At 39.5% G+C, this 26,729-nt stretch overlaps 1 protein-coding gene across 2 annotated transcripts in view; it reads right to left on the bottom strand.

The window, feature by feature from the left end:
• The window catches only part of PACRG (parkin coregulated), a 505,425-nt gene that overhangs the window by 236,224 nt on the left and 242,472 nt on the right, over positions 1-26,729 (bottom strand). For both annotated transcript variants that reach the window (XM_043888529.1, XM_043888530.1), the window contains exon 3: positions 14,533-14,704. In XM_043888529.1, the coding sequence (XP_043744464.1) occupies positions 14,533-14,704 (172 nt within the window). The remainder of the gene's footprint in view (positions 1-14,532; positions 14,705-26,729) is intronic.

Here is a 26,729-nt window from a genome sequence, read left to right as displayed (position 1 = left end):
AAGGCAATGGCAACCCACTCCAGTGTTCTTGCCTGGAGAATCCCAGGGACGGGGGAGCCTGGTGGGCTGCCATCTATGGGGTCGCACAGAGTCGGACATGACTGAAGCGATTTAGCAGCAGCAGCAGAGTACCCCCAGGCTATTCATAAAACGAGAAAGTTGCAAGGTGTGCTACAAAACAGAATATGAGGAAATACATTACTTTCCAAAAAGGAACTGCCTTTTCCTCCCCAAAGAAGAAATGCTTCCTTGGTGGTTCAGACGGTAGAGCGTCTGTCTGCAATGCAGGAGACCCGGGTTTGATCCCTGGGTTAGGAAGATCCCCTGGAGAAGGAAATGGCAGCCCAGTACTCCAGTACTCTTGCCTGGAATATCCCATGGACAGAGGAGCCTGGTAAGCTACAGCCCGTGGGGTTGCAAAGAGTCGGACATGACTGAGCAACTTCACTTTAAGCTTGACATCAATATCTGGTACAATTCTAGGACTAATTATTACTATTTAATCAAGTGATCTGAGAGCTTCCAGAAAGACAGCATGGTTACTAGGAGCCAGTGTGAGCTCTCTGGAATGTCAGGCCAAGCTTATCTCATGCATTCTAACAAGTTCACTCAGAAAAAAGATCATAAAAGACTGTATCACAAGGCATCTGGCAAGAATTCTCTTGAAGGCAAGATACAGAAATGGTTGAAGAATTAAGCACTTTCTTTTTTCCTTATGTTGTGAATAACTGAATTTAAGCAACATGCTCTGATGGTTTAGTATCAACCTGCATTGTCCCTGCTGGGATACTGCAATGGCCCATACTTGACCAAGTCCAATTTCCATCCAACATTTTGACTGTAACTTGGATGAAAGTTACAAAATCCAAATCTGTTAATTTTTTGATGACCCAGAGTTAGGAAGTCTGTGGAGACATGCCATGAAGGTTTTACATTATGATGCTCTTTAATGGGGAGTTAAAGGCAGTAAGGCAATTGACTGAGTGTGACAGAAATGGACAGTGAGGAAGGAGAGCGAGAAGCATCCTCCAGGGAGCTGGGCTTTCCAGCCCTGCCTGGCCGTGACGACGCATGTTCAACAGGACACGGCACTTAGGAAGAGCCTGCTTATCACATTACCTGGGCATCTCTACGCAACTTCCACTGGTGACCACAACAACTACTTAGGGGTGTGCATCAGTTCCCTTATCCTGGAGATGAAAACTAATCTCCTGAACTCGAGGAGATGGACCAATCTGTACAAGACGGTGGAGCCAGCACTAGAACCCAGAAGCCAGGTCCACGTTCTCCAGCACTCACACTAATCCCCAGAGACCACAGAGAAACACGGTCTTTAGTACCACCTACTGAAGCTCCCTTAGAAAATGGGGGATTCCAGATTCCATGAATTCCCATTTGGAAGCGTCAGTTTGCTTTAGTAATATATAGATTAAGCCTAAACTCTTAAGTGGCTCCACATACAAAAAGAGCCATTTCTAACTCCTGGTCGATACCAAATTCACATCCACATGGGACAGCAGAGACAAGAGTGGCCTGAGGGGTGGCTCTGAAATGAGTGTGAAGGGAACACACTAATGGTTTCTTCTGCTCACAGTCTGCCGGCAGGCTCAGTGGTTCCCCGAAACTGCGTAACTGAGAAGTGCTTGGGAGGAGATAGATACTTGGTGTGCAAGAGATGTCTCTGCCATAGAACTATGGTCTTCTGAGAAGCCAACTCTTTCACCTCCACGAAGCTGTCCTGTGCATGGGTCACATGGCACATATAACTGAGTCAGTTAATGGAGTCCGTGTGTCCACTCCCCTTGACCACAGTTCTAAGCGGGGCCTGTGCCCCGAGCTGGTGCAGTCACGGTGCATCTTTGACTTTTATTCTTTCTGGAAATGAAGGGACAGTGACACTTGTTCTTTCCTACTGGTATAAATAAGTAAGCGGGTAGACTCAGGATCTAGTTGGGGCATCCTGAGGCCAAAAAGTGAGCCAGCTTTAACATGACCATGGATGAAACAGAGAAAGAGTGACACTGGCGAGCCACGACGTTAAACCAACCCTGAAATGAGACCCAGGATTGTCCGATCAGTTCAGTCGCTCAGTCGTGTCTGACTCTTTGAGACCCCATGGACTGCAGCACGCCAGGCCTCCCTGTCCATCACCAACACCTGGAGCCTGCTCAAACTCATAAGTCAGTGATGCCATCCAACCATCTTATCCTCTGTCGCCCCCTTCTCCTCCTGCCCTCAATCTTTCCCAGCATCAGGGTCTTTTCAAATGAGTCAATTCTTCGCATCAGGTGGCCAAAGGATAGTTCAGCTATGTGAATTTATTAAGCAAACCTGATTCTTTATGATAATTTGAATTCATTTTCTTTTTTGTGTCTTGTAACCAAAAATAATCCTAGGTAATACACATTTTGTTTCATATTTTTAGAACAAATTATGTATTTTCTTCTTAAATTAAAAAGTTACTACTTTTTATCATTTTAAAAATAATTCACCCATAAAATTTCAAGAGATACAAGTAAAATTATTAGATCATAAAAATAGTGCATTTCAATTGGACTTGCTGCTTTCTGATTAAACAGAACTCTCAAAATAATTTTTGTATTGTGATATGGATTCTCATATTTTATCTTTCCTTGGTATATTTTTTCCCACTGAGCATTCTTTAAAAAGGCCAATTTTGCTTCTGAAAATGTTATTGTTTAAATTGCTTCAGCTGTGTCTGTGCACGTTTGTCCTTTATAGCTGGGTGACCTCAACTCATTAGAGCTCTCCTAATGAGGCCACTGTTTACTGTCCTGTCTGTTTGCAGATCAGTGATATTTCTGTAATTCTTTAGCAGCCAGGTCACCTTGCCTCCTAGTGGACCATCTCACAAATGTATGTTACGCTGATAAATGAAAGGCATCACATAAAACAATGGAGATGAATAAACAATTACTCTCACTACTTAAATAATTCCTCTAGTAAGTGGAAAGCATTATATCATTATACGCGTTGTTGTTTCATATTAAGGATTCTTACCAGGTGGTTTTTATATACTATGCAGTACAATGGCAAGCCTAAATGGCCACTTCATGCTTTTGACTATGATACCTACACAAATTTCAGTGTGGACAGCAGGTATGTACCTGATTAATTTTGAAAATATTGATATTTTGATGCATCTACTGTGTACTGGGCAGTGCATTCGATGACGTGAAAGTCAAAGTGTCAGTTGGTCAGCTGTATCCAACTCCTTGCCACCCCATGAACCGTAGCCTGCCAGGCTCCTCTGTCCATGGAATTCTCCAGGCAAGAATCCTGCAGGGGGTTGCCATTTCCTTCTCCAGGGGACCTTCCCAAGTCAGGGATCGAACTCATGTCTCCTATGTCTCCTGCATTGGCAGGCAGGTTTTTACCATCTGAGTGGATATATATTCCTTTCTAATGTTATATTCTAAATGACATAGAGAGAAAGATACAAAGTTCTGTAGAAACAGGAGGGCAGGGTGTGGAGAGGACTAGAGCTGAGGGTAGGGAGAGAGAGAAGAATCAAAAGAAGATCTCAAGACAATTCCTACTGGAAGGGGGTTTTGAAGGTTGCTTCAGGGCTTCCCTGGTGTCTCAAATAAAGAATCCACCTGCAATGCAGAAGATTCAGGTTCTCCTGGGTCGGGTCGGGAGGATCTCCTGGAGAAGAGAACGGTTACCCTTCCGTATGCTTGCCTGGAGGCTACAGTCCACGGGATCGCAAAGAATTGGACACAACTGAGTGACTAACACTCACACTTTAGGCATTTGTTAATGTGTGAGAATGGGTATACTTCAAAGAGAGCATAGACACACATTTAGAAAAGCACAAGACAAGTTCTACAGCACAGTTTGGCTAGAGAATGGGGTGCATGAAGGGAAACAGGGAAAAACTAAGTCAAGAACATAGTACACAGCCAGATACTTTCATGGGAACCCTTGACTGTCACGCCAAAGAATGACAAGTAGGCAGAAGCCGGATGGGAGTCCGTCCTTGCACAATGGAAGTGTGCTAGATAAGACTTGTGAGCTGAAAGGTTTTTTGTCTCTAAAAATTAAGGTTTGTGTCCTGAGGCAGAAGGAAACAGAAGGTACTTAATTGAGGTATCAGAGAACAGAGTTTTGGGCTGGCAGAGCATGAAAAAAAAATTAGAGGAGGGAATTCTGGAAGGTAGAGGCCTACAGATGAAGTAAACAAAAAAATCTGCATGGAAGTTCTGCCTGAGCTGATCTCTCAGGATAACACACCTAAGAGAGATCCCAGTAGGCATGGGAACTGAGCAGAAGTTGGAAGACGAAAGAACTGAAGATGAAAGAGCTTAGCCGGCTGTTCCCACAGGGAACACAAAGTTTAGAGTTTGTGTTTAGCAGGTTAACTGTCCATTAGAATTAGAACTGACACTCTTTGCAGGAAACAGAATCCAGAGTCTCTGCAATTTATTAGTCATAAGGTCCATGGTAGAATTACAACATTCTGGCCTCTAAGCAACTATGGTGAAGAGAACACCTCCATCCCCATCAACCTGAGGTGGGCATGCAGCAGATGTGAGAAACCCAGGACTTTAAGTCACTTACTGTTGTAAGCTTTTGATTTTGGAGACTGGTTGTTATTTCAACATAACCTAGCCTTCTCTGATTGAAAAAAATAAAATTAAAGATTCCCGCTATCATATTAAGAGAATTTCCTTCTATTCTTACTTTTTAAAAAAAATACAAATGGGTGGGTATTGAATTTTATCAAATGCTTTTTACTATCATTTGAGAAGCTTGATTTTTACCCTTTAATACACAAATATCAATGCCATTAATTGATTCTACTACTGTTAAGCCAATCTTATCTTCCTGAAATAAAACCAACTTTGTCATGAGATACTAATCATTTTTATGTATCAATGGATTCAGTGTGCTAGTAATTTTGTTCGGAAATATTTCATTAATATTTATGAATGAGGTTGTCGTGGAAGATTCCCCCTTGTAATTTCTTGTAATGTCCTTGTTGGTAGCAAATTATGTTGCATCATAGAAGGATATAGACTCTAAATTCTTTATTTTCATTATCTGGGAAAATTTGAGGAAGATTTAAACTATTTTTTCATTAAGTCTTCGGCACAACTAACCAAGCCTTCTATTATCTTTGTATGAGGAATTTTAATTACGAATTTAATTTCTTCACTTTATATACTACCCTAGGTACTTTAACTTATTTTTTATTTTTCTAGTGTCAGTTTTGGTAAGTTACATATTCCAAAAACTTGAATATTTAATTGAAATTTCAAAGTTTTAGGGATAAAGTGGTTTATAATATACTATCAAGATATCCTATCAATGTCTGTAGGGCCTAAACAGCATTCCCTTTTTCTTTTCTGACATTGGCTATTTTTGCCTTCTTTTTCGCTTTTTTATTTATTAACTTTTACAAATGTTTATCAATTTTATTAATCATGTCAAGAAACCAATCAGTATTTAGTTTTAATGCTCTCACTTGCACAACTGTATCCTATTTTTATTTTACTGTGCTTTTATACTAATAATTTGTTCTTCCTTTGACATTCTTTTACTGTTCTTCCTGTCATTTATTAAGATGGATACTTAATATACTATTTTCCTTGTTTTTCTTTTTTTATAACATGTTTAAAGCTACATATTTTCTTGTAATCCTATTTTACCACCTCATATGTGTTAAATATTTTAATATATTTTTGCCATATTTTAATGCAATATTTTTTGTAAGTTTTTAATATGTAATTTATGTGATATTTTCATTATTATACAGTTAGAATAGCTTATAATTTCATTAGAATTTCTCATCTGACTCATGGGGTATGTAAAAGTATATGTCAATTTCAAAATATATGTGAATGCTTTAGTTATTGCTTTAAAAAAATGACCTCTAGCATAAATCGCATTTTGGTTATATAACATCCTTCGTATGCTTTCTGTGCACTGATATGTTTTGAGATTTGTTTTATGGCATAGGATATGGTTAATTTTTATAAATATTCTCTATGTGTCTAAAAAATGTCTCTATGTGTCTAAAAAATGGTGGATGCAGCGCTGAGCTTTGCAAAGAAGAGAAGACGCTCAGGAGACCCAGATAGGACTCAACTCCTCAGGCCCACCGTTTGGCCACTGTATGACATGCACATTTTTCTTAAATTTTACATGCCTCAGTTTTGTCACCTGTGAAATGAGGATTATAGTAGCTAGACTGAATAATACAATTTGAATCCTATCTGGATAAACCAACTGCATTGAGGAAGATGTGGTGTATACATATATGATAGAATATTATTCAGCCACAAAACAAATACAATTCTGACATTTGCTGAAACGTGAATGGACCTAGAGGATATTATGCTTTAGTGAAACAAGTCAGAGAAAGACACATACTGTATGTTATCAGTTATTCATGGAATCTAAAAATAAAACAGAAGAATGAATACAACAAAATGGAAACCAACTCACAGATAAAGAGAACGAACCAGTGGTTAACAATGAGGAGAAGGAAGGGGAGGGGTAAGACAGGCGTCTTGTATTCAGAGAGGCAAAGTACATGTATAAAATAAATAAGCCACAAAGATACCCTGTACAGCATAGGGAATAAAGCTAATATTTTGTAACAACTTGAAATGAAGTATAACCTATAAAAATATTGAATCACTATACTGTATACCTGAAACCAAGATAAAATTGCAAATCAGCTACAATTCAATACAAAATTTAAAATGTATAAACCTAAAGTTAAATAGGGCTTCCCTGGTGGCTCAGCTGGTAAAGAATTTTCCTGCAATGCAGGAGACCCCAGTTCAATTCCTGGGTCGGGAAGATCCCCTGGAGAAGGGATAGGCTACCAACTCTGGTATTGTTGGGCTTCCCTGGTGGCCCAGATGGTAAAGAATCCAGCCTGCAATGAGGCAGACCTGGGTTCAATCCCTGGGTTTGGAAGATCCACTGGGTTGGGAAGTTAAATAGAAAGAAGGTGAGACTTTAAAATAATAATATAAAACATAAAATACAGAAACCACTGGCTGACAATAAATCAGAGAGAAAATATAAGTGAATACTATTATCCCCATTTTATAGATGAGGCAACAGTGTTACATGGAGGAAAGCAACTCGCCTCAGGTCATGTGGCAACTGAACAGCACAGCCAGGATTAGAAGCTGGGGAGTCTGATAGCATAGAAGCTACTCACAACTAGTACACCACCCTGTTGACCTATATCCAGGAGTGGGAAAGTCATAAAAGCTAGTAGAAAGGAAGATAACTGTTAACTGAATGAGGGGAAAAAGGATATAATGAGTTAGGAAGGAAAAAAAAAATACACAGACACTCAAATCCTATAAATCTAGAGTACATATTCATGGAGAAATAAGAGAATGGGCATAATGTACTGATAAAAGAAGGGAACAAAATACTATTTAAAAAGAACAATGAGAATAAGGTAAGATTAGATAATTAACACATTATTCAATCGTATTTCTGGGAGATAAAGTCAAGGTAATTTCCCCAGGAAGTAGAACTAAGACAGAGTTGGAAAACATGAACAAAAGGCTAACAAAATGAAAGAATCAGCCCATAAGGTGCAATGGATTGTAGCAGGAATTACAGCAGAGAAGTAAGAGAAAATGGGGGGCATCATTAAAGGAATAATACATGAAAAGCTTCTAGCGCTGGAAGACAAATGTCTCTAAACCGAAATTTCCCAGGACAATGAATGAAAACGTAGTCACATCAAAGCCTAGCAGCGTGAAATTTCACGTTACCAGAGATGAAGAGAACTACCAGGAGGCTCTTGGAGACTGTGGGAAACGAGCCACAGGCAAGTGGCTAGAAACAGGTGGCAATCAAGGCTTTCAAAGCAGCGTAAGGACCTGGGAGGCAGCAGAGACCGGACCTCAAAGTTCTGGATGAAAATGATTTTCAGTGTGGCCAAACTAATAAGTGTGACGGTAGGCTTTTCAGATAAGCGAGGACTGAAAAATACACCTTTCACGTACTCACAAGAAATGACTGGAAGGTGTGCACTTTAAAAACACGAGGAGGGAAACAGGGCAGACAGCTAAGAAAAAAAGAGGTCAAACAGGAAAGAGGAGTAAGGAGAAGAGGCAGAAAGGGGGAGGGCATGAGGGGTGTCTCCAGGGACAGAAAGGGAATCGATGAGTTGTCTGATGCTCTGAACATGGGGAAAAGAATGTTCATTTCTAGATCCTGAAGAATTTGAAAAAAAAAAGATAGCAAGCATATGGGCTTCTCAGGTGGTACAGAGGTAAAGCATACACAGTGCAATGCAGGAGATGCAAGGTGAGTTTGATCCCTGGGTATACACAAAACAAGCAAACAAAATGAGAGGCAATGATCAATGCTAAGAAAAACAAGTTGCCCAGGAAAAAAATGGAATCATAGTAATCGTGCAATCTGCGGTGGACAGTTATTTGCTGTTCACTCAGTCATGTCCAACTCTTTGTGACCCCATCACTGCAGCACGCCAGGCTCCCCTGTCCTCCACCGTCTCCCAGAGTTTGCTCCAATTCATGTCCGTTGAGTCGATCATGCTATCTAACCATTTCATCCTCTGCCACCTCCTTCTCCTTTTGCCCTCATTCTTTCCCAGCATCAGTATCTTTTCCAATGAGTCGGCTCTTCTCCTCAGGTGACCAAAGTTTTGGAGCTTCAGCTTCAGCTTCAGTCCTTCCAATGAATATTCAGGGTTGATTCCCTTTAGGATGGACTCATTTGACCTCCTTGCATTCCCAAAGGACTCTTAAGAGTCTTCTCCAGCACCACAGTTCAAAAGCAACCATGTCATCTTGAGAGTGTAACAATTGATTACTGATTTATACAAAACTTGCATAAAACAATATTGAAAGGCTGGAGGAAGAAAGAAGGCAAGTTTGGGTAGGAGAGGCAAATTCTTACCATTATTCCGTGTGTGATAGCCCCCACAAGAACCATACTGTTGGAACAATCAGACACTGGGAACTCTCTCTCAAATACGTTTTCAAACCAAGGCTCTTTTCTTGTGATAAGTGATTATTTCTCCTGTGTATTTGTGATCATCACAAATTATTTGATTTTCCTTTTGTCATCTTATTGCTTTTTTTTTTTTTTTTTGCATGCTCCTTTGGCTTTTTTTAAAAAGTTGTTGCCTTATTGATAGTGTTTCATTTCTCTTTCCCTAGTATTTCATCTGATGGGTTTCCCTGGTGGCTCAGACGGTAAAGATTCTGCCTGCAATGCGGGAGGCCTGGGTTCAATCCCTGGGCTGGGAATATTGTCTGGAGGAGGACATGGCAACCCACACCAGTATTCTTGCCTGGAGAAACCCGTGGACAGAGGAGCCTGGTGGGCCACAGTCCATGGGGTCACAAAGAGCTGGTCACCACTGAAGGACTAAGCACAGCATAGCACAGTACTTCATCTGATATACCATCTATTTTAATCTACTGATAGATACTTCTAGGGTCTAAACATCAAACTTTATGTATCTTTAATTAGTCACATCATGAATGAAGCGGTTTCCCAGATTTATTACATATAATGAAATGACCATGCATCTGTCTTCTACCAGCTCATTCCCCAACGTGCTCTCAAGCCCAGGGTCTTGCAGCAGGGTCTAGGTGTTCCAGCATAAACTTGACCCCACAGCCTTGCCTTGACCCCACAGCAGCAGCCTCAACCAGGGACTTGTTAGAAATGTGGCATCTCAGGTCTGCTTCACATCTACTGATTGTGGAACCTTTATTATCCTGGGGCCTGTAAACAATTCATGTGTGCGGGAAAGCCGGGAAGTGTTGCTTTAGAAGGTAGGCAGTCCCCTTGGTTTGGTAAAGATTGTACACAGATTTTAGGGCCCAAGGTCAGGCCATGGAGGAAGGACCAGCCTCTTACTGTCTCTCAGTCAAGAGGTTTCTCTTCTTCCAGAAGCACAAAATATCAGTCTAGCAGCTGATTGTCCTTCCAGAACACGATGTCATTGTTTACACAGCCCAGAGGGTCATGACAACAGCATCTTTATTGTGAATATTTTTGTCAATGTAAATTCATCCTCTTTACACACATGGAACTTTTCATTAAATTCTACTTTTCTAAAAAAAAAAAAAATTAAACTAACTACTCCTGCCTTCTTTTTCCCCCAATATAGCTTTTAATTTAAACACTTAAGTGTTACTTGCTTTCATACGTAAAGAGAGCTTATATTCAGATTTTGTTTTTCACAAACCAATTTGAAATTTAATATTCATAGCTGATGTATTTGCTTTCACATTTTAACCTTATTTTTTGCTTTTGGCTCTAAGCACTTCCTTGCTGCCTACTCAATTTCATTCTTTTAAAATACAGACTCTTTAAATACTTTTATCTTCTCCATTGACTCTGAAGGTTTATACCCAAATTCTCTGGATATTTTTTTGGTTGTTGTTGTTGCCATGTTATATACAAAATAATTATTTGACATTTCATGCAGTTTTGAAACTCTTTTCCATCAACTATTTAAACCTAACCCTAGATTTAGTGACTTAATGCAACTTGCTTTTCAAACTGTGACATCCTCATTTTTGGGTTCTTAACTTGGCTTTACTCTCAGAGTTACAGCACATCCACGGTAACCTTTTGCATGAAGGACAGGTGGGCATTACGCTCACTGAGTCCGTCAGTCTTCTTCTTCTTCTCCTACTCCTTCTTTTTTTTAAAACCAATTTTCATTCAGTTTATTAACCACGCCTTTTTACTCAGAGGAGTAAATGCACATCAGTTATCTCTCCTCCGATTCTCACTGCTCTCTGGAATTTACTCTTACAAAAATGTCTTAGCCTGTGCTATTGTTATTTCTTTGTGTGTACCATTTTTTCCCCCTCTCCAGATGCTTCTCATTGTAATGAACCTTTTCTACCTGCAAATTAAGGGCCACTTTTTATCTCTGAAAACTTCTTTCCATCCCCTCTGTCACTATGTCACTATCATCTCTTTTCTGGTTGTTTTGACGATTCCCCTGGGGACCTCCTGTAACTCTGAGCTTCCGCAGGTGTCCTCTGTTCTCCACTTTCTGCTCTTCCTTCACGTTGCTTGTCATCCTTGTCTTTCCTAAGGGTGGTTCTTAAGGCGCTGGTCTGCGTGTACCATTCCACGTTCTACGGTTGATGATTTTCTGTGCCTCTGTGGGGAATGTTAATTCTGCTGTAATGTTTTCAGTTTTCCTTTTCTCACTCAGCATTGGCTTATTTTCATGTGAGTCAGGCCTCCTCTTGTGAATTTCTCCCTTATCTTCTTGAATCCTGAGGATGTCAAACACATTTGTACCAGTTTCTTCTGGATCCTAGGCAAAATGTCGTTGAGGTATTGTTTTTTTTTTTTTTTCTCCTGTGATAACTCATATTTTCTTCCCTGTGTGTAGCAACTTGTTTTGATTGGCCCCCATGTGGCTGGTTATTGTTCCTGTTCTTGCTTTGGTTGAAGAGAGAGAGTTCTCAACCCCGAGTCTGAAGGTTGCTCTTGGAGCCTCCTGGTCCCCCCGTGGCTAGGAGAATCCCCTTCAGCATTCACAAGGCTAAGTTTCCAGGGACTTCTTCCTGGGATTGCTCTGCCGGATTCGGATGGATTTACGTTCTCTTCACTGGATGGAGTGCATAGACGTCTACGGTGCACAGTCTGGACTGCTCAGAGGGTCCTTCCCGTTTCATCCTTGCCCACAATGTTTTGATGTTGCTCTCAGCAATCAACGCTCCATGGCCAACACCGAATACTCTGTACTGGGATTGTTTGTACTTTTTTACCCAGAATAACTCAAAAAGGTGGAAATGAGACAATGGGAGGGGGAAGGGGAACACCCATAGTGATGCCATAAAGCATCATAAAGGGAGAAATGTATTAACTGAATGTGCACTGTTCCCATTATTACTCGATGACCCCACTTGGGATCTTGACCCAAGGAGAAAGAAGGCAGTGAAATGTCTTATCTCTTTTTATATTAGAAAGTGTAGAGACTCTGAATGTGTCCATTTCTCCTTACAGTATTATCAACCTTTTATTTAGTTGAAATAAACCCCAGATTCTATACATAGATAGGCAGGTAATCCCATTTACAGCTTCACAGGGAGTTGATATATTTTTGCTTTGCCTTCAGAGATATTCATTATATCTGAATTAGAATTCAAGAAAAGTTGTTAAAGTACTTCTAGCTGGTGGTGGTGGTGGTGAGGTTAATTTTTGTCCCCAGAATGAGTCAAAATTTTCCTAGTAGTGTGGTCTGAAAATAAGGTACATAAGGCCATGATGAATTGCCCAGTTATGTGCATCATCCTGCTTCTGGATTGATGAGCTTCCTTTCAGAATTCAACCTGAAACATGTGGCTTATGTACGTAATGTCTTTCATACTGTGCTGGGACTGTGCCTGATCTTGCAGAGTTAATCACTATTCTTTGCTGAGAGAAGTTTGCCTTTCAGTGAAGCAGACAAATTGAGAAAAGCAAGCCGAGTGAGGTTTCAGGGTAAGTGTATAACTGCAGAAGCCCAGGATGGCAAACAAGGATATCTCCCGAGACAGGTTGCCATTGCTTCTGGAACCTTAAATGATCAAATCCATGCATATTAATAGTTACGTGCTGTGGTTGTTTAGCGGTTAAGTTGTGTCTAACTGCTTGCAACCCCATGGACTGTAAGCCCGACGGGTGCCTCTGTCCTTGGGATTCTCCAGGCAAGAATACTGGAGCAAGTTGCCATTTCCACCTCGAGGGGATCTTCCCGACCCAGGGTTGGAAACTGAGTCTCGCGCATGTTGGCAGGTGGATTCTTTACTGCTGAAAGTGACTATTCCCTGACAGGTCACGTTTACTGCGTTCTTCATGTTTTCACTCAGCAGTAAATGACCTTTGGGTGTGGTCGTGTACTTAGAACACATCACTTCTCTTAACTCACTGAATTATTTTCAAAACACTCAGATCAAATAAGATTGAAAATCCTTCCACCTTGGCCTACAATATGCTATTTTGGGATGTTTTGTAAATGGCATAATATTTTATAAATGGTATAACCAAAGTATTACTTAGAATCTTTCTGCCCTTCAGTGTTTTCATCAGAGCTACGAGGAGGAGACTGCTGAGAAGGCAGAGATTCCAATGTGAATAGTTTATTGTCAAGAAAAGAACAGATTTTGGAAATTGCAGCCATTCTGATGGGTGCAGGAGGAAAGGATAATGTACTTTCAAGATAGTTCCTGGGTAGAATGTTCTGGGCCTTTTGTGTTTACCAATAAAACTGGTACATCATTTTTAGAAGATGTAGCATTTCAACTAGGATTTAACATATTTAAAAATTATGACTTGTTGGAAAGAATAAATCACTTCTGGAAAAGGTTTCAATATAACTCAGGATTATATATCCTTCCAGAGGGTCTTTAAAGATCAGCCCCTTCACTCAGCTGATGCATGGGTGGAAACAAAAAGTGGTTTTTAAAAAGTTGGCTCAGACAGTAAGGAATCTGCCTGCAATGCGGGAGACTTGGGTTCAATCCCTGGACTGGGAAGATCCCCTGGAGAAGGAAATGGCAATCCACTCCAGTATTCTTGCCTGAAGAATCCCATGGACAGAGAAGCCTGGTGGGCTACAGTCCACGGGGTTGCAAACAGTCAGATGCAACAGAGTGACTAACACTTTCTTTTGAAGAGTATTTTCCCTTCCACACTGTTTTCACAGCAGGCAGCAAAGTCCTCTTGTTTGGTTTCACTTTCTATATCTTGGCGGAAATTGGGAGTGGTCAGTCATGGATCTCTTAGAGAAAGACATGAGAGCAAGTTTTAAAGCTGACTTGATTTAGGCAGTGATGGAAGCACTGCCTCAAAATATGGAATCCTAGTGACACTTTAGTGAGATCAACGAACAGGGCCACGGGTCAGACTAAGGAATCCAGACTGTGGGAAAGAAACGATCCTGTCTTCAACTATCTTGTTCTCGTTTTCACCACACCACATGGCAAGACTACCCCTGAGATGGTGAGGGTGGGAGTGCCCGTATCCGGAGACCAGGCAGGCGTCCTGTCCATCAGCCCAGGCAGTGGTCCATCCTGGAGCCTCCAGTGAGTGGAACTAGGGGTGGGGAAGCACGGACGTGCTCATCCCGTGTGCCGTGGGGCGGCCAGGCCCAGATCCAGCGGGTGGATGCCTGGGGCAGCCCTGGCTGGGAAGGGGTGGGCTCTCCTCTGCCCCTGGGCTGCTCGGGGGCACTGATCCCTGCTTTCACTCAGCAGCACGGACAAAAGCAGAAGCAGCCGCAGGCGGGCAGGTCGGCAGCCCCAGTGCAGGCAGAGTCTGGGGCCCCGTGGGGGCCGGGCCTGGCCACTGGGACTTGAGGAGACCTGATGGGACGCTTCAGGAGATCTGGAGTTTCTGGCCCCGAAAGTCAGTTTATAAAAATTCCTGCAAAACCTGGGGATAAACCTCAGTCCATTGGGTTTTATTGCTTAATTAGCGAGTTGTCAGCAAGTGGCAGCATATAAACTGAGTGATGCTTTTTTTCACCTGTTCACTTACTTTTTATCGGGATAATGAGCTGTGGAATGACAGGAAGAATCTTGTTCCCCCCGTGTTCCAGCATGTCGTGGATTCCTTGCCGAGCGAAAAACTCATAGGGAAATGTCATTTCACAGAGCCCATCAAAAAACAGAGGCAGATAATGATGGTAATCCAGCTTCTCAATTTCTACCTGAAAGGAGAGAGAAAAAAAATAATGTCATGTGAAAACAAAAATGAGGCAAAGCGTGGCTGGGCCAACTGAGAAGCTGTCACCAACTTAGGAGAAGTAAGTTCTTCAGAACTTCAGGAAGGTTTCAGTAACCAGCTCATCTAATGACCAGAAGTATACAGTCATGTCTTTAATCTAGAAATGAGGTTAAAATCACTGATATTTAAATCTTACCAGATTAAAATCATAATCTACATTGGGAGCATTTTAGTATTTTGGGGGGGGGTGGTTCCTAGGTTAATTTTTTTCTACCATTTGGTACAAAGGCAATAGTGAAAAGGGGTTCAAGAAGTCCAGGTATGTATACTGAAAAGATATAAAATGGGGGAAAAAATAGCTGAGAAGAGATTAGCACCTGAATTTCTAAAAACAAGAATCTAATTGCACATTAATATATCTTAAGAGGTATGTCTTTTCAGGACCTGGCAAATATGAAAGTGAGGGGTAAAATATGATCCCATGGATGTCTCCTGGAGCTGGATGTCAAGTAGAATGTTGGGGCCATCGAGAAAAAATGGGAAAGACAGACACTGGGCTGAACTTAAATAGACCATCAACGTTAAAATATCCCAAATCTCTGGTCTGTTTCTTCTGGGGGCAGAGACATATCACTTTTCCAACTCTATGTACTTTACTCTCAATAATGCCTACATGACCTCCTGTCCAGACCTTTGCAGTTGTATCAAGCACCAGAAGGAAAGGGAACAAAAATTGCAGAAGAGAGAAAAGAGGTGGTATGTCGGGAGCTGTTCACATGTAGATTTGTTCTAGTCCAGATCCTCTACTGTCTAGAATATCCATGAGCTGACTTAGTACCTGCGGGTGACAGAAGGGGTGGTGAGGTCATGGATGGACAGAAGCCAATAGACTAGGATTGTGGATATAATACACCTACAGGGCAAAGGATGCAGTGTTCCCAGGAAGAGGTGCAAATTTCCCCAGTTTTCAAGTCCTTATGAAAGTACCCAGCTTCCAATTATCACTGTAATTAAGTGAGGATTCCATCAGGACCTCAGAGAAACCCTTTTACATTAGGAAGTTTTCAGAGCCTCCAGTTCTCGCCCAGAATTCTGGAGTGTCTATCCTTCCTGCCCCTGGTGTGAATAACAAATAACAACTCCTCCACACTTCTGAGTGCTTACCATGAGCCTGGGTGAATCAAATGTCCTCAGATTCCCCAAGTGGGAGGTCTGTCTCCAGACTGCTCGTGAATTACCCGGCTAACTAAGGAAGAAAGGACTCAAGATTTGAATGTTCATGTCCTTTTGGAAGTAGGGCTTGGAAAATAAACCCTAAATGGAGGTATATCAGATATGTTTTACTTTGTATTGCTTGGATGACTAAAATTTGCTTTATTCATGGTAAAAGTTTATGAAATCTGTATTTAATACTAACCTTCTCAAGGATTTTTGGGTATTTGAAAACATTTTAGAGTGCTATTTTTCACAATTAAAAAAATCAATACATCATTCAGCTTCAAAATGTACAGTGTTATTGTCTGCAGTTTTACCTTGTAACCTAATTTTATAACGTGTCACCTGTACTATAGTTTTCACTTTTTGCTATATCTTTCTAAGCCCATTGTTGCATTTTTATATATGTCTCTTATAAAGGAGCAAATCATTACATGTTGTACTTTAATATGAGCTAAGACTTTGTATTTTAATATATGTCTGGCTAATGTCTGTCATCTTCATTTTTGGTCTCTGAATGTTATTTTTCATTTACTTTTTCCTTTCAATTTTGTAGTTTTGTCATATGGATTGTTTTACTTACATTTTGGTGTGTGATGACTTTAAAGAAAAAATAGCCTGTATAAATATTTCACTGCATCTATGTCACAGCTTTCTCAAACATTTAAAAACTGTATTTATCTTATTGAAGTAATTTAAAAATATCCCACTAAGATAACTGACATGCCCATTTTTCCTTGGAATTTTGTTGATTTTTTTGGGGTATGATTTGGAGGAACAACTCCAACTTCAACAACAGCACCAATAAAAATGTCATTTTATGGTACCAAACACTACTGTGAATACTTATGTGTACTAGTTCACTTAATCCTCATAAAAGCTCTAAGTACGAACAGGCTCTGTCGCTCAGTCGTGTCCGACTCTTTGCGACCCCGTGGACTGTAGCCCTCCAGGCTCCTCTGCCCACGGGATTCTCCAGGCAAGAACACTGGAGTGAGTAGCCATGTCCTCCTCCAGGGGATCTGCCTGACCCAGGGACCGAACTTGTCCCCACGTCTCCTGCACTGGAAGGTCAGTTTTTTACCACTGAGCTGGCTGGGAGGACCAACAGCTCCAAGAGGCAGGTATTATTGGCATCTTACTTTTCAATATGAGGAAACTGAGGCACAGAGACGTTTAATAATTTGCCTAAGGTTTGCAGCTAGTTAGTGATAGAACTGGGATCCAAACCCAAGCAGGCTGGCTGCAGGACATGATACTACTTCTTAGGCTTTTCGTCTGGAACGTCAAAGTTCAGCATTATTGTAATCTCCCTTTATCCTCTTGCCTCTGTCTTCATCATTATTAATGCAGTTTGTCTTAGTCTAATTGAATAATGATATTGCTATCACTAATTTATCTACTATACCTTTTTCTATCCTTTTACTTTCTTCCTTCTCTGATCTTATATTTATATATATGTGACATTATATATAAATATATATTTAATGTATGGAGATTGATAAGTTTTATTTTTATATTTAAAATTTTTTATTGGAGTCTAGTTGCTTTATAATGCTGTGTTAGTTTCCATTGTACAGCAAAGTGAATCAGCCACCCATATACATATACCCCCTCTTTTTTGGATTTCCTTCCCATTTATGTCACCATAGAACATTGAGAAGAATTCCCTGTATTTTAAAAGTATCTTTTCTAAGTACCTTATAGCTGGGTTTGTTTTTTCCTCTCCCGTTTTACACTGTGCAACCAAATGACAAATTTCAAGAATGTAAATGATTTCAAAAGTTTTAAAAAAGAAAGAAAAGCACAGGGAGAAGGGAGAAGGGAAGGAAAAGGAAAGAGAGCTGGTGGCTCAGAGCGTAAAGCGTCTGCCTGCAGTGCGGGAGACCTGGGTTCGTTCGATCCCTGGGTCGGGAAGATTCCCTGGAGAAGGAAATAGCAACCCACTCCAGTGTGCTTGCCTGGAGAATCCCATGGACGGAGGAGCCTGGTGGGCTGCAGTCCACGGGGTTGCAAAGAGTCAGACACGACTGAGCGGCTTCACTTTCACTTAACACCGGACGAAAGACTGAGAGAGACAGAGGAAGGAAAAAGATGATCTGTGTCTTTAACTCCTCCCAGCACACTGACCACAGCAGTTCTTTCCTATCAGAAATTCTCTTCTTGGAAGTTCTTCTTCTGGCCTGTTTATCAATTATTTGGCATGTCTATTTCACTCAGACCTATTGTCTTAATAATGGAATAACAACTTGCCATCATATTTTGAGGATGAAAACTTCTTAAAATTCTAGACGTGTTGCTACTTTCCACAGGGTGATTTTCTACACCTAACTTTCTTTCCTGTTTACATATCTTCTAAGGTTTCTTCTTTATCATTATAAGGTTGTTTCAGTTGATGAATCTGGCCTAGGCCTTAGGAAACACTCTTACGTTTCCATTTGCAGTCAGGATCTCTGTGCGTATTTGTTTTGTTTTGAATGATCTATCTGAAATGATGTATCTGACTTGGCTCTACTGTACTTTTCTTCTTATCCGAAGAGTCCCTTCTCATTACCACACGATCTTCACCTTGTTTTCCACACTAAAGGTGTCTGTGCTTGTTTACCCTCCTTCTCGCTTCAACCCACTTCCCTGCGGCTTCACCGCTCTTGCTTTCACCTGGGTCCCCGGTGACCTTCACTCTGCCCGGTCTTCCGGTCCCTTTCGGCTCTCTTCGGCATGGCGCAGTTGATCTCATGACGATGTCTTCCCCAGGCCTCCTGACAGCGTGCCCTGATCTCTGGTGTTCACCCTTGATTTCCTTCCTTCATCCAATCCATCAGAAGGTAGATTGATTCTCTCTCCAAACAGATGTTTAGTTCATTCCCTTCTCCACCGTTTTATTTACTACCCGCTTGGCCTAAGCCATCAACCTTCCTTACCTGGACTACTGCAACAGCCTCTAATTAATCTCCAATTTGGGTTTTTCCTTCCTGCTTCCTTTCTCTGTCCATCTGGGTCTTGACCTGCTGTGGCCCCTGACCGAGGTCCCGCTAGGGCCTCGCTGACGGGTTGGTCCCTTCCCTTCCCACCGCCCTCCTGCAGCGCTGCTCCCTGGACACGTGATGCCTTCCGTCTCCCCCTCCTTCCTCCTTGGAGACTCTCTGAATGCACTCTTCCTTTCCTTTCCAGACCTCTCAGTCGCTGGCCGCTCCCTTTCATCCAGATTTCAGTTCGCCGAGGCCCTCTTACCACTGCCTACCGCTCTGTTTGATTTTCTTCGTGGTTCTTATCATTTATCCATTGCAGTTTCTTAAGCTCTGTTGTGTGGGGAGCTTGTCATTGCCTAGAAGGGTGTTTGGCACCTAACAGGTGAATTCTCAGGAAGCATGTGTTTGAATTTTAATTCTGACCTTTTGAATCTGCCCTCTGGGTTAACTCTTTGAGCAGCGTACTCAGCTGCCGAGCAAAGGCTAGAGGATGAATGACCGTATCTGGAGCCGAGGGTGGGAACCGTGGCAGAGCGCATGGGGGCTGGCGTCGGACGCCGACCCCGTGACGCGAGGAAGCACGTTCATTTCTACACCCTTAGGTATCCTACAAATAAAATGCCATGTTTTCTCCATTAAGACTGCAGCGATTATTCATATTTCAGGAACTTTGTGAGTATTTTAATAGACAGTCAGCACAGGCTTCTCTGTGCTTCTGCTTACCCTCATTTCATTAGAAATCATTTAGGGTTTAATAATACGCTGTTCTGTTAACCTTTAAAAGTTTAGAAGGAAAAGTTTCTCTTTTTCACTGTATCATCAAAAACAAACAGATACTGCGGGTCTATAATTAATATGTTAGAATAACACAAGATCATCTTTCTAAAATATCTAGGTGTTGAGAATAATGCAAGATTAAAATTAAAATTTAAACTACACATAAATGAGTAGATCTCTTGTTTATCTTCGTGTGTATATTTGTCACATGACAACTACTATCCTTTAGAGGTCTTTTAAATTGCCGACTTCATTTATTCATTCAAACTTAAAAAAGATCATTTTTACCGTTCATGTAGCGATAAACCTTTTTCAGTTATATAAATTAGTTTTCTTTTAAGATAACTTCTTCATAACAGATAAGTTATAATTTATGTTTCTTTACTATTACTGTAAAAATAGTAACTTTCAAACTACTATAAAATTCGGGAATCTTTCTTCAAAGTTTATGCAAGAACTCCAGAATTCAAAGCTGTTTGAAATGAGACAAAGAACAAGGGCTGTCTTGAACATATCAGATAAAATTTCATGGTAAAATACTGATTGATGACAGCCTGGATATTAACTCTAGAAATATCAAGTATTTTACTCACAGAATTTCTCTGTTTTAAATTTATGTTTTATAACTTTTTAAAGATCACATAGTATCTACAAGTTGATCTCTAAATCTGACAGTGACCTTTAGTCAAAAGCAACACAATTCTAACTTCACCTCTTCTATCAAATATGTTTTTTTTTAAATCCCCATAACAAATATGCAAAGAAGTAATGCTGCACTGAAAGATTAGAAAACCAGTGAGGTTATGAGTCTCATTAAAAAATAAAAACTCAAATCAAAACTTACTCTTACATTTTCCATACCCTTGCTTCGATTAGCAAATGAAGTACCATTAATAGTATCTGTTATTATGAATCCTATTTTAATAACTGAGAATCTTGCTTAGAATCACAAAAATCTGAAAAGGTGTACTCATCTATTAATGTATTATGACCTCATTCTAGACTTCTTATGACATTTCTAACATAAAGCTTTACCTTACTATTTTCAATCCTTAAGGCAACTGTTAAACCACCACAAGAGACCTCACAAATAAGCATTGTTTACAGATGATATTGGAGAAGTAAATGGCAACCCACTCCAGTATTCTTGTCTGGAGAGTCCCATGGACAGAGGGGCTGAGCGGGCTAGTCATGGGGTCGCAAAGAGTCAGACACGACTGAGCGCCTAACACAGATGATACATATAACATATTTCAAACACAGATGCACTTCTCTTTTTCAAATGTGTGCGGATGTGTTTGTGATGAAGAACTCCTGGTGGCTCGGATGGTAAAGAATCTGCCTGCAGTGCAGGAGCTGGGTTCCATCTCTCGGTTGGGAAGATCCCCTGGAGAAGGGAACGGCAACCACTCCAGCATTCCTGTCTGGAGAATCCCATGGACAGAGGAGTTGGCAGTCTACAGTCCACGTTGTCGCAAAGAGTCAGACACAACTGCGTGACTAACGCTTTCACTACATTTTCTCAACGATACCAAATATATAGCTAAAATCCTATAATAGTACATGATTGGAAAAATAAGACTTTTAATGTCAAAAATGTTCTTTAGTGTCAGAAAGGAAATTTCACACAGGAGGGATAATGTGTATCCTTACACTGTTACAAAGTCTAAAAAAAAAAAACCAAAATGCATTTAATTTGAAGTTGAAGTTAGCAAATCCTCAGATGTAGAGATAAAGACAAAAAGCAGAGTCACAGAGATGATAGTGCCCGACCCTAGGTTGTGTCAGACACAGATCACATCATAAGACTGAGAATGAGCTTTTAAAAATCTCAAGAGTTAGGAAAAGAGAGCATTTGGCAAGAGAAGGGAATTAGGCTGAAACTTCTGCACTCGCTGGAAACCTTAATGTGCTGTCTCACTTGTGAAAATAGGACCAGAAACTCTCTTTCCACAAATTTGTGGGAATAGGAATTTTAATGTTTGACAAAGCTCTTGATGGGAAAAACTTCACTTGAGAAACAGAAACCCAAAAGAATTAAGGAATTAACCAAAAAGTCAAGGAATTAAGGGGGAAAAAATGTTTTCAGATCATGGACAGGAAATTTCTGGGGCTAAGATAAAAGCAAATATGGAAGTGCTAATATTTGCTTAACAGAAAATATATAGTATCATTAACCTTAAAACTCAATAGCAGCTTGGAGAATAGACTGGTTCCAGATTAAAAGAGAATAGGGGTCTGGATCACAGAACTGAGAGGTCAACACAGAATCGGCACAGGGAGGTGAGGCAACGGAAAAGACGCAGATAAATCCCAACCCAAGACGCTCCCACATTTGACTCATGGGACTTCCAGAGAGGACAGAGTAGGAAGAAAGGGGGGTTTGGAGCAATAATGGTTGAGACTTATTCTAAATCAAATAAAAGTGTGAATTTTCAGATGGAAACATGCATGTCGAGACATCTTTTTGATAAAAACTATAAAACTCCAAAGTCAAGGAAAAGATTTAAAAGCAACTAGAAGCAAAAGGCAGATTATAGATTAAGGACCAAAATTAGACTTTAATTACATTTCTAACCAATAAAATAGAAGCCAGAAGGCAGGGTAAAAACCTTTCAATGTACTGAAAGGTTTCAGTAATTGTTAATCTTGAATACAATACTCAACTAAATCACCATTTAAAAATAAAACAAATTAAATGTATTTGACCAAGACACAGACTGAACGATTTGTTGTTTGTTTGGATTTTGTTGTTGCTGTTATTTTAACCCAAGGATTATCACTTCAACCAAACGATAGCAATTATTAAAAACTGAAGTGAACTGAGGACAAAGAAGAGATGGAAGAGATAATAATATACATTTTTTCCAAAACATTGATAAGACTAAATAAACATTGACTATAAAATGCAAAAATTATTAATTACAGTGATTTAAAAGTGGATCTATAGACACTAGGAAGAAGAAATAAAGATGATGAGAGAAAAGTGACCTGCATCAGAGTAAGGCCTTTGCATTGACAGGGATGAGGATAAAATGATTAACCTTAGACTTAATTCAGCATATTAAAGTGCGAAAAAGATACACATGGAAAGAATAGAAATAAAATTAACTTTCAAGAGCAAGAACATAGGAGAGGGAATAAAGCTCTATCAACATTACAAAAGGCTGACTGAACATCCCACCTGCCTCCATGAGAAAACATGAAGAGAAGAAAATATGTGGGATGAATCCAAATAGATAATCATAGTAAGTGTAAACAGATTAAATTCTCTAGTTAAAAGATTCTGAAGAGAGGGAAAATATACTTCAGCTACAAATTTGTTTATAAGAGGTATATTCAAAATATAATGTCAGAAAAAGATGGAAAATAAAGGTACAGTAAAACATATAATAAGTGTGATATAGGAGAATTCCTGGAAGAGAAATTGTATTTGCAGTATTTATGTACTTTGCCAAGTGGTGCTTCATAGGGTGATACTAAATTATATTCCCATCAGCAATATATGAGAGTACCTGTTTCTTCATTGCCTGTCCAAAGAGAAAGTCAACAAACTTTGATTTTTGACAATATTATAGGCAAAATAAAGAAGGCTGAGTGCTGAAGAAGTGATGCTTTCAAACTGGGGTGCTGGAGAAGACTCTTGAGAGTCCCTTGGACAGCAAGGAGATCAAACCAAACCATTCTAAAGGAAATCAGTCCTGAAGATTCATTGGAAGGACTAATGCTGAAGCTGAAGCTGCAATGCTTTGGCCACTTGATGAGAAGAACTGACTCACTGGAAAAGACCCTAATGCTGGGAAAGGCAAGAGGAGAAGGGGGTGACAGACAATGAGATGGTTGGATGGCATCAGCAAATCAATGAACTTGAGTTTGAGCAAACTCTGGGAGATAGTGAAGGACAGGCAATCCTGGCATGCTGCAGTTCACGGGGCTGCAAAAAGTCAGACATGACTTAGCGACTGAATAACAACAACAAATAGGTAAATGTTATTTTTCTGTTATTTTAACTTGCATTTCTTCTACTGTGAGATTAATCACATTTTAAAGGTATTTTTGAAAGTCATTTTTATGTCCTTTTATGTGAATTGTACGTTCATATTTCTTGGCCTTTTTTTTTTTTAAACTTACATTGAACTTCTTCTTTAGTAGCTTTTTTATATTATGGAGATTTATCCTTTGTGTATGACAGAAGCTTCAATTTTTTGAAGATTTTTTGTTTTAGAATTTATTAATTTTTTATGGGTTCTGAAGTTTGAGTCATCATTAGAAAACTTTTCCTCCATTTTGTAGCAGAAAGAATAGAAACAACTAGAAAATATAATTTATAATTATTTACTTTAGTACTTTTATGATTTTTTTCCCTTATATTTAAATCACTAAAACATTTGTAACTTTTCTTGGTGTAGGTGTGAAGTATGCGTCCATGGCAACTTTTTTCCAAGTGGCTACCTAGTTGTTCCACCATATTTATTTAATAATCATCCACTGGTTAGAAGTTCCACTTTATCATAAAGCCCTACTTCTTGACTTTCTATTCTATTGCACTGATCTTTTTTAAATTTTTATTCATGAACCAATACCATTTTAATTACTACAATTGTTAAATAGATTTTAATATGTCAAGGCTTGCTCCCCTGTTATTACCTTTCCTTTTCTATTCTTCTGTTATCATAATTTGTTTACTTTTCAATATGAAGTTTAGACAATAAATTTTAGACACATGTTTACTTAAAGTATATGTAATATAAAAACTTGCCTTCAATAATTAGATAAAACACAGTCTTTATAAGCACAGGCTTCCCTTGTGGCTCAGCTGGTAACGAATCTGCCTGCAGTGCGGGAGACCTGGGTTCCATCCCTGGGTTGGGAAGATCCCCTGCAGAAGGGAAAGGCTACCCACTCCAGTATTCTGGCCTGGAGAATTCCATGGACTGCAGAGTCCACGGGGTCACAGAGAGTCGGACACAACTGAGCGACTAAGCACATGTGAGAGAGTTCAGAAAGCTAAATGAACACTAAGCCATAAAATAAGTCTCACGGAACTCTGAAATACCTATGCTACATGTGTTAAACTTTTTGAAGAAAATTAAATAACAAATAATTAACTAAAAGACAGCCAAGCTTTTAACTTCCATATATTTGGAAATTTACACGTTTAAATTGCTCATAGATCAAAGAGAAAAATCCTTATAGAAATAGCATCATGTTAAGAATTGAATTACAGTGAGACTACTTAACCTTAAAAGAACAGAAAAATGCCCATGTATACAGACTTCTTTAGAGAATAAAGAAAAAAGGAAAACTACACAGCTCACTATATGAGTCCAGCATAACCTTGCCACTAGATCAAATAGCTACAGTCTAATCTCACTGAATCAAAATAAAACAACAGGCAAGTTGAATTCAATAGCATGTTAAAAAGTATGACCAAATTGGCTATATTACAATAATATCAGAATATTTCAACATCATGTTTAAATTTTTAAAGGATGAAAAATAAGATTATTTTAATGAGTTTGATAAATGAATTTAAAGCATTTGATAAAATCATTCATTAAAAAATAAAAACACTATTTTACTACAGTAAGAATAAAAAATAAAAACACTGTAGGAAAAACCTACAGCAAACATCATACTTTATGGTGAAACTTTAGGAACATTTAAATTATGGAAAAGTTCATTGAAATCCTTAGAAAAGAAACAAGAAGATTGTGAACCATCATTGCTATTCAGCATTGTCCTGGAGATTCAAGTTAATGCTGAAAATAAAATACATATAAAGATTGGTGGGGAAAAGCTCTCGTTGTTTGAGGACATTATGGCTATCCACATAGCATACCCAGAGAATCTATAAGCAAGTTTAATTAGGAATAGAGTTCAGAAAAATTGCTGCATAAAAGATCAGCAAACTAAAAACAGTAGTATCCCTATATGCCATTAAAATTTATGTATTTTTAATGTTCCAAATAGCAAGAAATGAAGCAAATAAACCCTTTAAGGTAACGCCTGCCAATGCAGGAGATGAAAGAGATGCAAGTTCGATCCCTGGGTCAGGAAGATCCCCTGGAGGAGGAAATGGCAACCCACACCAGTAGTCTTGCCTGGAGAAGCCCATGGACAGAGGAGCCTGGCAGGCTACAGTGTATAGGGTCGCAAAGAAGTAACAAAACTAACAGCCCATAAGACTTTATGGAGACAATTACACAAGATTACTGACAAGTATAAATGGAAAACAGGAATGGTCTTCCATGAACAAATGAATATACTGACTATACTCCTGGGTGAACAGACAAACTTATGATGGTGGTGAGTTATGTTCAAGTTAATCTACAAGTTTGACCTAAACTCAAGGCAAGTTTTCTATCCTTAAGGTGAGAAGCGCAAGATTTGAGAGGCTTAGTGACCTCTTGGGACCACAGTGTTTCTCTGCATTGACATGTCACATTTTCACTATCTTGATGGTTTGCTGTTTATTACAGATACTGAAGGTTTGGTCTAGCTGGAAGATATTATTAATATAATAATTACTGAATAACAAATCTGGACTTGGGACTGGAGAATCAAATTATTTTATGGAATAACCTTATTTCAAGTTTCTGTCAGAAATGCTAACAAGACAGCTAAAGGTCAGTTGTAAGCCGATCTCGAATTTATGCACACTTAACCTTTATTATCCGGGCCTTGTGTGTTCCTAACTGTAGCAGTCAATGAGCGATGCCCTGAAGTGGAATAAATGAAAAAAAATAATTCCCAGTTAAAGGAGTCTCCTAAATTTTTTCAAACGGCTTTTTTTTTTTTTTTTAAACATCAGGGGGGTAGATTAAAAAGGAGCAAAATATCTATTAAAATACATCTTCAAAATTTCTCTTTCATTTATCACATTTCTGTATAATGGTAAAAATGGCATAATTTTTATCAGGTGTAGAGAGGGAATAATTATATTTTGGGAAAAGCAAGCAATATATGAAAGGCCTAGAAAGCCCTGGCACAGTTTTAGGAATTGAGACAGAGTTAGAAACGGGTTATTTGTGGCTTTTACCATTG

The sequence above is a fragment of the Cervus elaphus genome, chromosome 26 (assembly GCF_910594005.1).
Source record: "Cervus elaphus chromosome 26, mCerEla1.1, whole genome shotgun sequence".
Taxonomy (NCBI): Eukaryota; Metazoa; Chordata; class Mammalia; order Artiodactyla; family Cervidae; genus Cervus; species Cervus elaphus.
The sequence above is the reverse complement of the archived record's forward strand: the minus strand, read 5'-3'. Positions and strand labels throughout refer to the sequence as shown.